This window comes from Neofelis nebulosa, chromosome 7, assembly GCF_028018385.1.
Source record: "Neofelis nebulosa isolate mNeoNeb1 chromosome 7, mNeoNeb1.pri, whole genome shotgun sequence".
NCBI classification, from domain to species: Eukaryota; Metazoa; Chordata; class Mammalia; order Carnivora; family Felidae; genus Neofelis; species Neofelis nebulosa.
The window spans coordinates 119,451,269-119,467,247 of record NC_080788.1 but is presented as its reverse complement, the minus strand read 5'-3'; the positions used below and the strand labels follow the sequence as shown (position 1 = coordinate 119,467,247).

Genomic DNA, 15,979 nt, shown 5'->3' with positions numbered 1-15,979 from the left:
AAATCTAGTAAATAGAAAAGCAAATTACTACTAATGGGCTACAGTACTTGGTGGACAAAATCTTTAAAAATCTAGATGCAGGATAAAGTCCCCCAAATCTCTCCTCAGTGTCTCCCAGTATTTGAGAGACTACTGTGTGTCCATCACTGTGCTAGCCATGTCCAGAGGGGATACACCAGCCCTTAAAGAATTCACATAAATTCGGGTATTTAAATGTAGTATAAATATACTGACCTAGCTCCTGGTGTTATTTCTACTTTTAGATCTTCCTTATACAGATCTCTGAGTTTAGTGGCTCTTGACTAGGTCTGCTATCCAAGAAAACTAATCACAATCAGAATCTTACCTGCATTCCACCTCAAGGTATGCTATGGGTAAAGGGGTAACAAAATCCTTTCCTCTTTTGCATAGGGGATTGACCTGGCATAATTATGCTATTAATTTTGGGGGGGGGGAGGGCAAACAGTGGCAGCAAGAGTATGTCATCCCTTATCCTATGAAATAGGACTCCACTGGGGTGCCTGGCTGGCTCAGTCAGTGGAACATGCAACTCTGGATCTCAGGGGTTGTGAGTTCAAGCCCCACATTGGGTATAGAGATTAAAAAAAAAAAAAAAATCTTAAAAAATTAGGACTCCAACAAACCTGGGTTGAGGCCCTTCCATTTCTCCCCTTTAGAGGATGTGGCATACAAGGCACAGAAGGGCAAGCCTGTGTAAGAGAATGAATCTTGGTCAAGATTAAGAGGTCCCCCGGGGGTGCCTGGGTGGCTCAGTCGGTTGAGCATCCAACTTCAGCTCAGGTCACGATCTCACAGTTTGTGGGTTTGAGCCCCAACTCATGTCAGGCGTCGGACTCTGTGCTGACAGCTTAGAGCCTGGAGCCTGCTTTGAATTCTGTGTCTCCCTCGCTCTCTGTTCCTCCCCTGCTCATGCTCTGTCTCTCTCACTCCTTCAAAAATAAATAAAAACATTAAAAAAATAAAAATTTAAGAGGTCCCCTGTGCTGAAAGGCCCGTGTAGCAGGTCAGGTCACATCCTCCATGGTTTCTACAAATCATCTAATGAAGAAGATATATTCTAAGTACCTGTGGAAGATTTAGTTAGCTAAATGGGTTTTCCTCTGGATAAATCATCACTTTAATTCAGAAACCAATTATCCTTGGGTGTCTCATATACCTCTTCCTTCCTGATTTTGTTTTTGGCATATGTTCTTTGTCTTCGTGCCAATTCTGATTCTTCCCTTTTTCTCAAATTTGGTTCGAACTTTGTTTCTGGAAAACATTCCCATCTTAAACCCTGTCTTTTGCGGATCCTTCCATTGCTCTGGACTCCCAAACATAAGGGGGCAACACTGTACTTGCTTGTACTTACGGAAGCTGCCATTTCACTTCTAACCAGATCCTAAGCAAGTACTCCCCCCCCCCCCCCCCCACCACACACACACATGCAGAGCACACAGAAAAGTACCCAGAGAGAATGGTTGGGCTACAGAAGACTGTGGTACTTACCAAGTGATACAGGAACCCTGTCACTATTCTTGCTTCTCAACTCTGCCAGAGGACATTCTTCATCTCATTAAGAACACTGTTGTCAGTACCCCTAAAAACCAGAAACCTCTCCCAGCAGATGACAAATCATGATAGTTCTGTGGCAAACTTTTGTGACATTGCTACAAGATTCAAAAAAGCAAATGATGCGATTCCCAAAGGAGGGAATGAACAATGAACACCTTCCATGCTTCCTGATGCCCTTAGCCAATATAACCAGGAAGGCACCTCTCATATGCTCCTTCTGAGGACAATGGCCAAATTTGGTTTTCTTGCCATGATCTTATTTCTGATCAATCATTCCCAACATTTTTTCACTATTTAGAAACAAAAGGTTTTGGAGAGTTTTAGGAAAGTGACAGGACAATCAATAAAAATAATGTTTTTTTCCATTGATGTGACCTACATAATTTTTTATTTTATTTTTTTTAAGTAAGCTCTACACCCAACATGGGGCTTGAACTCATGACCCTGAGAGTTGCATGCTCTACTGACTGTGCCAGCCAGGCACTCCCATAATGATTTTAAAAAGATAACCCTCCAGCACATAAAATATCTGCACCGTACTACAACATACACGTCCCGTGAGTTCCTGTTTTGACAGCTTTTACATCAATTTGAGTTTGATATTTTCTAGAAAAAAATTTTTTCAGAAGCCAAGTATTCAGAATAGTTGTTTCAAGGCTTTTCATGGACTTAATACTGTATCCGTCAGAGCTGTGGCCTGCTATGGTCCATACCCTTCCATTTTGAGTGGATAACAGGAACAACGCATTTATGTTTCTTAACGGTGTCCTGATAAAGGTTCAGCAGTTCCCAGTTACACATTACGCTACTTTCACATAAGAAAATTAGCACAGCTGGATTCATGCAGTCTTTATTAATTTGACAAACACAGGAAAACCTGCAATCTATCAAAATTATGTCTCACCAAGAATCTGAAAGGTATTTTAAAAAAGACGTATTCACAGTCTGTCTGAATCATGTACAAAGCAGTGCCTGTAGAAGCAAAAGCCAGACGACAAACATGTCAACGTTCCCGCTGAAGCCTGCAGCCAGCACCTCCAATCCCGCGGTGAACAATCCTGTACTACTTTCTACAGCTGATTGATTTCGAAGCTGCCCTTTTGCAACAATTATTTATTTTCAAAGGAAAACTGCTTCCTGGGAAATCTTTCCTGCTACGCACACCAGGCTCAAGTGCTAACACCACGTTAGAGGGCCCAGGGTGGACCCAGCTACTTCCTGAGGGCACTGTTGCAGGCATCCAAGGCCCTGGTAAACATTCAAAGAAAGGGTTCGTTTCAGCACCAGGCTGATTTTTAATGCACGCATCTGAGGTGTTTCCTGCCAGAGGAGAGGATGGTTCAGATGATGCCATCCAGAGGATTCAGGAGGTGAGCATGACGACACCTTTGTTAGTACACTGCTCAGCAATTTCACTGAAGCCTGTGAAGAGTTGAAACCATTGTCTTTAATCTCCTGTGTTTGGGGGCATTTAAAGAGAAGCAAGAAAATCGTTAAGGATCACTTCTGGTCTCAAACTCATGATGATGATACTGTTTCATCCCAGGGCAAGACCAAATGTCCAGTTTTCAAGTTCCCTTTGCAGAGTCAGCTTTGTGGACACCCCCGGAGGTGAGGAGAATGGCGGGTCAGGCCGTTATAGACTATCCAAAAGCAGACAGAGGAAAAGGAGGACTTCATTGAAAGGGTTGGTTTCTGGAAGAATCAAGATCACCTTTATAACATCAATTTTATAAGCCCTCAGTGATGGTAACCATAAGAAGGGGTTACTGAGAAGTACCCAATATTTTAGAGAAGTTCAAGATGGCGTCTATCAGGAAACAGGAAACTATAGATGTATTCTGAGGATAGGTCTTACTCATCTTCACATCTTTAGACTCGAGCACCATGCCAGGAACATGGAAGACACTGAATAAATGTTTTCACAGTGGTCTCTGAGCTCTTTCTCTTCTAGGGCTAGATCATGAATGGGGCAAATGTGCAAGGCCAGGCCCTGGAGGTCAGGCTTCCTCGAGACGTTGACCCTGGAAGATCTTATGTGGGAGCTTAACCTTTGTCTCATATTTGACAAATAATGACCAGGATGATTATATAGTTTTCTGAGGCCAAGTAAAGGCCAAGTACTAAACTTACTGTATGGACATTGGTTATGGAAGAAGGGATTTTAAAAACAAGAGACCCTTTAAAAAGTGAGGATTCAAGAACTCAAAAGTGAAAAGCCCATGCTTCTGTAGCAAAATCAATAAATCATTCACTTATGGTTTTCTTTCAAGTTGCTTAGAAAGCTTTTTTTTCTAATCAAGAAATTTAATCATTTACAGTGAGAGCGGTGATCCTAGGACCGACCATACACTAACCTCGTGAGAATCAAGAACAGGAAAACACGCTCTTCCTCTTTGAAAAAAGGTCTGTAATCTTCCAAATATGGTTGGTATGCCCACAGGCTAGTTTGTAGCAACCTTCTGTATGTACACACTCTTGGTTCCGTAGGCCAGTCAGACCCAGACATTAGTGGTCACTCTTCTTCCTCCTCTTCATTAAGCAGGTTGCCTGGGCTGATCCTGCTCTGTTTAGACAGCTCCACAGCCACTCCTGCCCTGTGTGAGGGCACATCCTCAGTGGACTTGCTACTGTTTTCCCTGGTAATAATCTAGTTTTCATGGTGGAAGACTAGCATTTTGACATTTCAAAAACAACTGAATTAACCCTAAGAAGAAAGTTCAAAGTTCTGTATCTGAGATTGGCGATTTAAAGAAAAGAGTTCTATGCTGAGCTGTGGTCCGTCCTGCAGAAAGCGAGATTTATTGCCATCTTTCTACATAGGACAGTGATACAAAGGATGGATTAAATCACACACACACGCACACCACATACCCTCTTCTGGGATAAAACCTTTTGTGAAAGATATGGTACTTTTGGGACCTTCGCACTAATAACTAGTCTAGATCAGGGCTCCCTCAAGACTGCCTCAAATCATGAACATATTCAGGTGGCTTTGCTGTAGTGGTTCAATCATGTGTCTTTCTAGAAGTTAATACCCACATTGCTATATATGAGGAAAAAGAATCCTGGAAAAAAGGGGCTAAGCAAAGAGATGCGAGAACCTATTTTAAACCCCACTCTTTCTGTGCATTGACTTGTTTTTCCTGCATTTCTCAACTACCTAATATGAGCCAGTTTTTACTTATACTCCAGTTATACTCCAACAGCACACTACTGCTAAATTTAGTTTCTTATAAAAAAATATGCTGTGACAGAAAACAACTATTCTAAACTCCAAGGATGGGGTACCTGGGTGGCTCAGTTGGTTGAGCATCCAACTTCAGCTCAGGTCATGATCTCGCGTTCATGGGTTCGAGCCCTGCATCGGGCTCTGTGCTGACAGCTCAGAGCCTGGAGCCTGCTTTGGATTCCGTGTGTGTGTGTGTGTGTGTGTGTGTGTGTGTGTCTCTGCCCCTCCCCAGCTGGCGCTCTATGTCTCTCAAAAAAATAAAACATTAAAAAAAAAACAAAACAACAACCTCCAAAGGGAACTGCAAACTAGATCATATGATAGGCTGGAGAGAAAGCAGGAACAGGAAGAAAAGCTGGCCTTTCTTCAGCCACAGGGGGAGACTAAATGTCTCAAAAACGCTTATAATCTGATCACTGTGGCTAAAGGTGGTCAGTGGTAAAAGAAGGGCTATGCCCAGCAAAGCTCCATTTAAAGGTGTCATGTGCCCACAGGCTGACGGCTCCGTTTATGTGCACTGTCCAGCTGAACTGCGCAGGACCTCAACTCCACTGCCCACTTCAAAGGTACAAACGTACACTGAAATGAAAGGTAAGGCAGAAGGGAAAGCACAAAACACCCAATGTGAGGTTCTTGAGGAATAACTTGGTTCTCCTCCTTAAGATCCGCCCACGGGACATTAACTCATTTTGTCCCATTGGCTGTTAGTGGTCCCATCTTTTCTCTTCTCGGCATCTGGTTTGCCTCCTGACCCTTGGTTCTCCCGTGGCTCACCGAGTAAAATCATGGCTTTCTCCAAATTCTTGCTTTGTACTGATACAACTGACTTTATAATCCACCAGCTTTTGGCTATTGGTTTAAATTCTGACCTAGTGTCAGAGACAATGAATGGGTTGTAGTAAAAAAAAGAAAAAACAGGACAGGAAGTGCTTCACCAGCCATTTTACTCTTCTTTAATTCTACTGTCTTTGGGCACACATTGTATTTGCTACTGAAGAAATTATGACAGTGAGGCTGACAGCACTGATTCATTAACACATTCTTTGCACCACACAAAGAGTAAAATCCTAGAATAACTGGATCATCTGCTACCACAACAGAGCTGTCTCATTTGCTGTAGAAGAGAATGCTTATGGGGAGTCAGGGAGAGATGGGAACAATGGAAGCATCCAGGGCAAGTAAACCTACAAGTATGTCTAAAAATAAAGAATTTGGTGGAAAACCCAGAATTCACCTAAGGCTGACAGGAAACCGTTTAGATATAGTTCCATTCTTTCCAGAAATTACTGAATTTGGAACCTGAGGTTAAGACTTTTAGGATAAAGCAAGTAAGTTCAGACTGGCCATGGGAAGAAATGCAACCATAGATGAGTTTCAGTGCTTGAAAACAAAAATTTTCAAAATCAACCTACATATCTGACTTGACTCAAGGTGAAAAAAAAAAAAGTCTTGTTTAAAAATGATAAGTCTGCAGCAGAAAGGTTTGAAAGTGAAAGTTAGAGCCCCTTTTCAAAAACCTTTTCGTGTTGCTGCTGGTGCCTGCTCTCCTTACAATACCTCCTGAAAAGGTTCAGAGTTCAATACAGGTTTATTAGGTTGATCTTCAACATGTAGTTTAAGATGAAGAGTCCTGTTTGGTTTAAACCGTGTCATTTAACTTCTCGGTAATGGTAGTCCTGAGAGTCTGCAGTGTTGGTAAAATCCACCTGTGACCAAGGGTCAAATTGCTGGTGGGAGCACAGCAACTTCTTGGTCCGTCCCTCCTCCTCATCCTTGTCCCTCAAATCTGGTAGTTTTTGCACCGAGGGACTCAGTCCGTCACGATGACGTGTGTTCAAAACCATTTTCTGTAGACATCTTCTTCCAGTGCCCAATGGTACAGGTGGTCAGGAAGACTTGGAAGGAAGCTGCAAAAGTCCAGCTGGGAATCTTGCCTTTGTTAGATGTGGACACAGTAAAATCATCTTTGTCCTCCCCAGGTTTAATTATAGTCAAAGGAGAAAAATCCATGGGATTCTAATTGCAAATATACTATATATAAAATTGATGGAATGCTAACTGGTCCATAAAGGGCTGTACAAGATAATCTGTGGCAAAGTAGAAAACAAGCCCAAAGGTGATAGAGATTGGAAGAGCTGGCAGAGCTTTCTTGAAAATGGCGAGGAGTAATAATGTAAGGCACAGACCCTGTGGACAAGAGGGGAGAGACACAAACTCAGGCAAAATTAGGAAAGTATTTCATGCAAAAACAACCCAATCACAAGTATTTAATTCACTGAGCTTACATTTTAGGGCAATTTTTTTGTTACGTTTGGAAACATTTATTTTCCTTTACAATACAGAGTTCATTATGCACACACTTAATTCTAGGTAAGGAATAGAATCTAAAAATAAAACTATTTTTTAAAAATTAAATAATACTGAAATTTCTACTTAAAATATTGAGTTGGCTACTGTGAGTTTAGTTTGGCTGACTAAAGTCCTGGAGGCGAGAAGCATCCTTTATGTTGTACGGGGGGCAAAGAGATGCTCACAGAATAAACCAATACAAGTTCATGAAGCATATACAAGTTTCTCTATCTGAAAGTAGAGCGTTCCTATGAAGCCTTTTGTAAGCCGAAACAGCATAAAGCGAAGCATATCCCCACTTCCTGAAAGTTCCAATTATGCCACTTTTTTTAATGAAAGACCTTCATTAGTATAACAGCCTTTTTTGTAAAAGCAAAAATCTTCCTTGGATTTCTTTCTGTTATCGAAAACAGCAAAGTGGTGTAATATGCACCTTCAGAAAGCAGGAGAACACCTGTGTTGCTTTCTTGTAAACACAGAGCAGCCATATGATATTGTCCGTTTTTTTACCCTAACTACTAAGACAATGTCTGAAAACTGAGCATTTCAAGTTTATCCAAAATAAGTCATTTTCCTCTTAAAAGATACAACACATCCAGAAAAGTAAATAAAAATAAAGAAAAATAAAACACATGAAAATTCTAACTGGTTTTATGATCACGATACACCACAGAGGTCAGCATAAAATAAACTCGTAAGTAATGGCTCTCAACTCACCTCTCATCTAACTTCATGGATACATATCAGACATCACATCTTTAGCAAAAATACCAGTAAGAAATACCTTAAGAGTTACTTATAGTTTTGAAAGCGTCGGGGTTCATGTTGTGGTGCTACAAGCAAGACCTATGTGGCATGGTGCATTGTGTTAGCTTTTCTCGCCTCAGACTTGCTGCCCCCGGAATACTGCCTGCTGCAGGTTGTGGCATTAAAGGCAAAACCACCACCAGACTCAGGAACAAAGTGAGGATGAGTACCCCTTTAAGACTGATCTAACACAGCTATTTTCCTACATGTCTACGCTGCCAGGCTTGAAGCAGCCGTTCCCAATCAGAGGTGCTTATCAGAACTTTCCGGGGAATTAAAAAAAACCCACACAATTAAAACATTAAATATCTCAGGGCAGGGATGCACAATTTTAATGGGTAATTTTAATGGGTGGCCAGGTGGCAAACTATTTAGGTGAGGTTCAGTTAATTTGTTTTTAAAAAGCTCTCCAGGTGAATGGCACACTCAGCCCAGCTAGGGTGAAAACAGATTGCCTTAGGGCCACTTGGGTGGCTCAGTCCATTAAGTGTCCTACTCTTGGTTTCAGCTCAGGTCATGATCTCATGGTCTCGTGGTTTTGAGCCCCGCAACGGGCTCTGTGCTGGCAGTGCGGAGCCTTTTTGGGATTCTCTCTCTCCCTCTCTCTCTGCCCCTCTCCCACTTGTGCTGTCTCTGTGTCTCTCAAAATAAATAAACTTTAAAAAACAAAAAATAAAACAGACAACCTTAAAGGGACAGCATAATCAGAGTTCTGAGATGAGGATTTCAGACATGTTTTTATTAGTGTATACTTACAATTAATATGGCTACAAAACAGGCTATGGTTGTGTTCCAGTCTCCACTGGCTGTTGCAGAAGCTTTACCAACCAGAACACTGTAGAAAATGAAGTCTCCTAATCCAAGTTTTACTCCCCCTAAAAAGGAAAGATTATGAATATAAATGTTACTTTTTGCCATCAATTCAAAAGTGTCACTGCCACATTCCATCCTGTATTGAATGAGAAAGCAGTAAAGGACATATAAATTTTGGCTTTAGCTAGGTTTTCTTTCTTTTTTGTTTTCCTCCAATATGAGTTTCAGATTCTGTATGACTGGCTCTGGGGTCTTTAACATTGAGATGCTGTTGTTACATATAACAAGGAACAATAAATAACAGCAGTCATCTACTGACTGCCTGGTTTACACCTGGCACTTGTTCTAACAAATCTTCACAAGAACCCCTATAATTTACTTCATAAAATTCACCCATTGTTCAATTATTGTAAAAGATGTAGAGCTGTCCAACCATCACCACAATCCACATTTCCATCACCCTAGGCCTTAAGCAACACTGATGTCTTCTCTCTCTATAAATTTGGCTTTTCTAGACACTTCATAAAATGGACACGTAACACTTGTAGTCTTTGTGACGGGCTTCTTTCACGTAATGTATTTTAGAGGTTTATCCATGAAGTTGCACTTGTCTGCACTTTCTTTTTACTGGTCAGTTTTCCACTGTGTGAATACACTAGTTGATGGACAATGGAATGTTTTCATTTTGGGGCTATTACGAATAATGGTGCTACGAACATCATGCTGTGACCAGGCGTACACATCTTTGTGTGGACATTGTTTTCATTTCCATTGGGTAGATTCCTACAAATGGGATTGCTGGGTTATATGGGAAGTTTATCTTTAGTTTTTTAAGAAACGGCCAAATTGTTTTCCATACTGGCTGCACCAGTTTACATTGCCACCAGCAAGACCTCAGGGTTCCAGTTTCTTTACTTCCTTCACCAGCGCTTGATATTGGTGGCCTTTTTGATTATAGCCATTCTGAATAATGGTGTTGAGCAGAGTTTCATGTGTTTACTACCTCTTATATTTCTCCTTTGCGGAAATGTTTATCCAAAGCATGTCCCTATTTTTTAAATGGGTAATCTCCTATTACTGAGTTGTAAGCATTCTTTATATATATATATCCTTAACACAAGTCTTGAACAGACTTGAAATGTGGTTTGTATAGCTTTTCTCACAGTCTGTGTCTTCTTTTCTTTTTATGTTTGTTTATTTGAGAGGAGGAGAGGGAGAATGCCAAGCAGGCTCCACACCATCAGCACAGAGCCTGATGTAGGGCTGGATCCTAGGAACTGTGAGATGATAACTTGAGCCGAAATCAAGGACTGGATGCTTAACCGACTGATGCCACCCAGGCACCCCTCTTTTCCTTTTCTTAATGGTATCTTCAAAAAAAATTTTTTTAATAGTGAAATATACAACTCAATGGCATTAAGTAAACTCACACTGTTGTACTACCATCCTCATCATCCATTCACAGAACTCTTTTCATCTTGCAAAACTAAAACTCTGTACGCATTAAACACAAACTCCTCCTTCTTTTCTCCCTCCATCCTCTGGCAACCATCATCCTATTTTCTGTCTCTAAGTTTGACTACTCTAGGTACTTCATATCATACAGTATTTGTCTTTTTGTGACTGGCTTACTTCACTTAGGATAATGTCCTCAAGTTCATCCATGTTATACAGCATGTTAGAATGTCCTTCCTTTTTAAGGCTGAGTAATATTCCACTGTGTGTATACACATTTATACACTCATCCATCAGTGGACACTTGGATTGCTTCCACCTCATGGGTATTGTGGATAATGCTATGAAATTGGGTGTACGAATATTTCTCCTCTTAATGGTATCTTTTGAATGCAAGTTTTTAATTTTGGTGAAGTCCAATCTATCAATTTTTTCTTCTATGTATCAGTGTTGTATTGAAGAACTCTGCCCAACCCAAGGTCATAAGTTTTTCTCTTTCGTTTTCTTCTAGAAATTTATTTTAACCACTTACATTTCAGTTTATGATCCATTTTGAGTTCATTTTTGATTGTGGATATGATGGATGGATAGGGTGAGGCAGGAGTTTCCACTCATTCTTTTGCACGTGGATATCTAATTGTCCCAGCACCACTGGTTGAAAAGATTACATACCCTTTTCCTGTTGAATTATTTTAGCATCTTCGTAAAAAAAATTATTGACCATAAATGTAAGTATTTACATCTAGACTAGCAATTCTGTTCCACTGATTTATATGCCTCTCCTTGTGCCTGAACTGATTACTATGGCTTTATTTAATTTTTTTAAATGTTTATTTATTTTTGAAGGAGAGAGAGTGATCGTGAGCAGACAAGAGGCAGAGAGAGGGGGACAGAGGATCTGAAGCAGGCTCTGTGCTGTCAGCAGAGAGCCAGATGCGGACTTGAACTCATGAACCATGAGACCATGACCTGAGCTGAAGTTGAACACTTACCCGACTGAACCACCCAGGTACCAAATTACTATGGTGTTAGAGTAAGTTCTGAAATCACATAGTATAAATCCACCAATTTGTCCTCTTTCAAAATTGTTTTGGGTATTCAAAATTCTTTACATTCCCATTTTTTTGAAATGTAGCTTGTAGACATTGACAAGCTGATCCTAAAACTTACAAGAAATGCAAAGGCTATAGGTTTTCTGTTATCCAACATTTTTTCCCTTCAAATTCTTTTCAAAAAAATATACACTTAAGTAAAGGCTAGGGACGCCTGAGTGCCTCAGTCGGTTAAGCATCTGACTTTGGCTCAGGTGATGATCTCACGGTTCAATGGTTCAAGCCCCACGTCGGGCTCTGTGCTGACGGCTCAGAGCCTGGAGAGCCTGTTTCAGATTCTGTGTCTCCCTCTGTCTCGGCCCCTCTCCCATTCATGCTCTGTCTCTCAAAAGTAAATAAAATGTTAAAAAAAAAAAGTAAAGGCTAAAACATGGATTCAAAAGATATGTTTTAACTTGGGATCCATTATTCATCCATAAAGCTTTAAAAGTGGCTTTCATTTTTCTGTTAAGTAACTATTCCCAACTGAAGTTTGACCCTGGTTTTAACGTTCATGTTGCCTGGGTTAGAGAAACCACTTCCAGGGGAGAGAGGCAGAGGGCCCTGAGAAGTATAGTGTGTTCCACATGTGGGTGAGAAATAAGCAGAGGGCTGGTTAATAAGATATTACAGAGAAACCAGTGTTCTTGAGTTGTGGGAGCCAGAGTGAAGTCTTCCTTAGCGGAAAAGATAAACATATGACCCATGAAATCCAATGCTATGAATTACTGGGTCAGCTACCCTTTAACTTGCTAACCTTCCCAGACTGATGAATATACACACCAGTTTCACATGTACAGAAGAGGCCAGTGCTGCTATTTAAGTACTTGTATGATCCAGAGCATTAACTTCTTTTAATCCTCAAATTCCTCAGCTCTAAGATGGGGATTATGAGCTATTACACAGGGCTGTTATCAAGAATTAAAAATTAGGGGCACCTGGGTGACTCAGTCAGTTAAGTGTCTGACTTCAGCTCAGGTCACAATCTGACAGTTTGTGGTTTTGAGCCCCGTGTCAGGCTCTGTGCTGACAGCTCAGAACCTGGGGCCTGCTTCGGATTCTGTGTCTACCTCGCTCTCTGTTTCTCCCCTGCTTGTGCTCTGTCTCCCTCTCTCAAACATAAGTAAACAAAAAGAAAAAAAAAGGCCGGGGTGGGGATGCCTAGGTGGCTCAGTCGGTTAAGCATCTGACTTAGGCTCAGGTCATGATCTCATGGTTCGTGAGTTCAAACCCCGTACTGGGCTCTGTGCTGACAGTTCAGAGCCTGGAGCCTGCTTTGGATTCTGTGTCCATGTCCCCATTTCCCTCCCTCTCTCTCTCTCTCTCTCTGTCTCTCTGCCCCTCTCCTGCTCACGTTCTCTCTCTCTCTCTCTCTCAAAAATAAATAAACATTTAAAAAAATGAGTTAAAAAATAATACAGGAGACGTTCTTGGCACATATAAAGGCTAAAATATATAATAGCCTTAGAAAGACTTAGATTTCAATTTCAAATGTTAAATGCTATAAGAAACTAAAACTAAGTTCTTCAGAAAAAAAATGTTACAGAAATGAGATTTTTAAAATAATGCAGGGAAAAAATTTTGCAGTTATCTGAAAACAAATATGTATTTAGAATATTCAAAGAATCATTACAACTCAATAATTAAAGAGGCAAATAAAAATGGTCAAAGAATCTGAATATAGTTCTCCAAAGAAAAGATAAAAATGGCCAATAAGCACACAAAAAATTACTCAATATCATTAGCCATTAGGGAAATGCAACTGAAAACCATAATGACACCACTTTATACCTACTCTAGATTATAATCAAAAAGATAATAAGTGTTGGTGAGGATGTGGAAAAATTGGGGCATTCACACACTGCTGGTGGGAATGTAAAATAGTATGGCTGCTTTGGAAAACAGTCTGGCAGTTTCTCAAAAGGTAAAATACAGAGTTACCATAGGACCCAGCAATTCCACTCCCAAGAGAAATAAAAACATGTCCACACAAGAACTGGTACATGAATGTTCATAGCAACATTATGCATAACAGCCCCAAATGGAAACAACTCAGATGTCTATTATCTGATGAATGGATAATAAATGTGGTATATACATAAAATGTAATATCATTTGGCTACAAAAATAAATGAAGTACTGACACATACTACAACACAGATGAACTTTGAAAACATTGGCCTAAGTGAAAGAAACTAGTACAAAGGATAATATAGTGTAGGATTCCATTTATATGAAATGTCCAGGATGGGCAAATCTAAGATAGTATATTTGTTGGTGTAGGGGGGACATGGGAGCTAATGAGTATAGACTTGCTTTCTGAGATGATGAAAATGTTCTAAAATTCACTTGTCGTGATGGTTGCACAGCTCTGTGAATACAGTAAAAATCACTGCATTGTGTACTTTAAGTGGGGGGGATGGGAGGGACTGGAGAGCTGGACAGCCAAGGATTGTGGGATTTCTTTTGGAAGTAATGAGACTGTTTTAAAATTAACCGTGGGGCGTCTGGCTGGCTCAGTTGGTAGAGCATGCAACGCCTGATCTTGGGCTTGTGAGTTCGAGCCCCATGTCAGGTACAGAGATTACTTAAAAATAAAGTCTTTAAAAAAAAAACCAACCTGCCCATAATGTATTATTTTACCTTTTTACTACTAAAAGCTCTTCTTCTACTTGAATAGTAAAATTCCTCTCCCTCACTTCCCCTGAGGTTACAGAAAAGAATCTGTAGAGTCAAATTTCCACTCCTGAAAACAACAGGCTAATTTTACTACGTTGATAAATTTTAAGTCCACTGATCAGTAGTACACTTAGGATGAGCCCGCTACTGGCATGATGTTTGAGGGAAGTATATTCTGAAATTCACTAAAAGGAAGACCAACTGCCTTCACATGGGATAAATATATTTTAGGGGTGCCTGGAGCCTGCTTCAGATTCTGTGTCTCCCCCTCTCTCTCTGCCCCTCCCCCACCCATGCTGTCTCTCTCCGTTTCTCAAAAATAAATGTCTAAAAAAATTTTTTTTTTTAATATTTTACATTTCTAATTAAAAAACTCTTCAGTTTTCGATTAAATGCTGATTTTAAAAGGTTGTTCAGAGATGGTTACGTTACTGGATGCTAAGATGATGAAAGAATGTCAATTATTAGTTTATAGTGGTCCCAGATAAAGAAAATATTCTGAAGTTAGGAGGGGCAATACTTGGGTTTTCCTTAAAAAAAAAAAAAAAAAAAAAAAAAAGTAGAGACAAAGAGAACATGAGAGATGATCAGGAGAGAGCACTCAAGTTGCAAGGTCAGTCATGAAAGACTGCTATATACTCAACAGCTGTTATTACTTCTTTCTTTTGGCTGTAGGCACCTTTGAGAAAAGAGAAAAGAAGATGCAACCTCATTATGGTGGTAACTTTGCAGGCAGAGAATATATCAGCAAAGGCAAGCTTAAGCCTGGCTGTAAGACGAGGCAACTGTGTCTAGTTTCCCTGGAGTGTGAAAGTCACAGACTGTAGCGGACTCTAACATCTGGAAAACTCAGCCAAGCACCAAAGTTAAGTATGTGCCAAGTTCTGACCCAGTTAAAAGACTAAACCTGAGCTGCTGTATGTAAGAAGTGTTCTGCTGAAGCTCAAGGATAATGTCAAGATCATAACAATTAGTGATTAGTGAGTAAAGAAGCTAAGAAATTTAGGTGTTTGTTTCTTTAAAAGTACTTAATATTTTCACTGTAATGTTGTAATCAATCAAGAGTTTCACTTTTCTGGGGAAAAAAAAACCCACAGAGAATAATTTAGTTGGAAAATGTGCTAATCTCTTAATAAATCACATCTCTAAGACTGAAGAGACGACTGAGCCCTAACCAAGGGGGGTGGGGGGGGTGGGGAGGGGCTCTACTGGCTGATAATGTTCCCAAGAAACCCCAACTGCTAACAACATATCTTAGACACTGAAGAAATGCTTGCATTTCTCCCAATAACCAAAATCCTTTTGTCTTTAAAATTAATAAAATACAGTGCTTGCCAGCAAAGGGAATAATGATGTAAAAGGTTGAAACATTCAAACTCACAGGTCTCTACACAGCAAAGAGGAAATATACTAATGAAATTTTTGTACATAAATATTGTAGTTATGAGTCTTACTGGAATAATAATTTCCAAAAAATCTTTTATCTTTTAAAACAAATGCCAAAGTTCAGGCTGTAAAAGGCCATTTCCAAAAATCTGAGGGGCAGAATTTGGCCCATTAACAAATGTAACTAGGAGAAAAGCAACAACTATTAATATTTCCCACTAAATGCTATACTCTGTTATTCAGAATTAGACTGTACCACTCTTGATCCATTTTATTTTTGAGGGATTTGGTAATGTAGCACCTAAAGGAACTCATGACTTTTTAACATAGAGTAACACACATACTTTCTTCTGGGTCCTCACTGGCTAGGATGCTGCTGGAAAGTTCCTGCACAGCAGCTCGTGACTCAGTCGTGGAGTGATGAGGCCCTAGGCGGTTGTCCCTCTGGGCTTCCCACTCTTCACTGAAGCCACCATCATCGCTCTCTGTCACAGGGTCTTGGGACTCACCTTCTGTGCCTTCAAGAGAAAGTGGAAATTACAGCTCTGTAATACTTAGAAAAAAATGTTAATACCTTTAAAAAAACTACACG

At 40.2% G+C, this 15,979-nt stretch overlaps 1 protein-coding gene and 1 long non-coding RNA gene across 4 annotated transcripts in view; one reads left to right on the top strand and one right to left on the bottom strand.

The window, feature by feature from the left end:
* Positions 1–5,734: 5,734 nt before the first annotated feature.
* Positions 5,735–15,979, bottom strand: part of PSEN1 (presenilin 1) — a 73,228-nt gene continuing 62,983 nt past the window's right edge. For all 3 annotated transcript variants that reach the window (XM_058739580.1, XM_058739582.1, XM_058739581.1), the window contains 3 exons: positions 15,732–15,905; positions 8,720–8,838; positions 5,735–6,994 (listed from right to left, as the gene is read on the bottom strand). In XM_058739580.1, the coding sequence (XP_058595563.1) occupies positions 6,839–6,994; positions 8,720–8,838; positions 15,732–15,905 (449 nt within the window). In that variant the 3' untranslated portion in view covers positions 5,735–6,838. The remainder of the gene's footprint in view (positions 6,995–8,719; positions 8,839–15,731; positions 15,906–15,979) is intronic.
* Positions 10,945–15,152, top strand: LOC131517464 (uncharacterized). The gene is made up of 2 exons (XR_009264606.1): positions 10,945–11,240; positions 14,677–15,152. It is a non-coding gene; the product is annotated as an uncharacterized LOC131517464 (long non-coding RNA).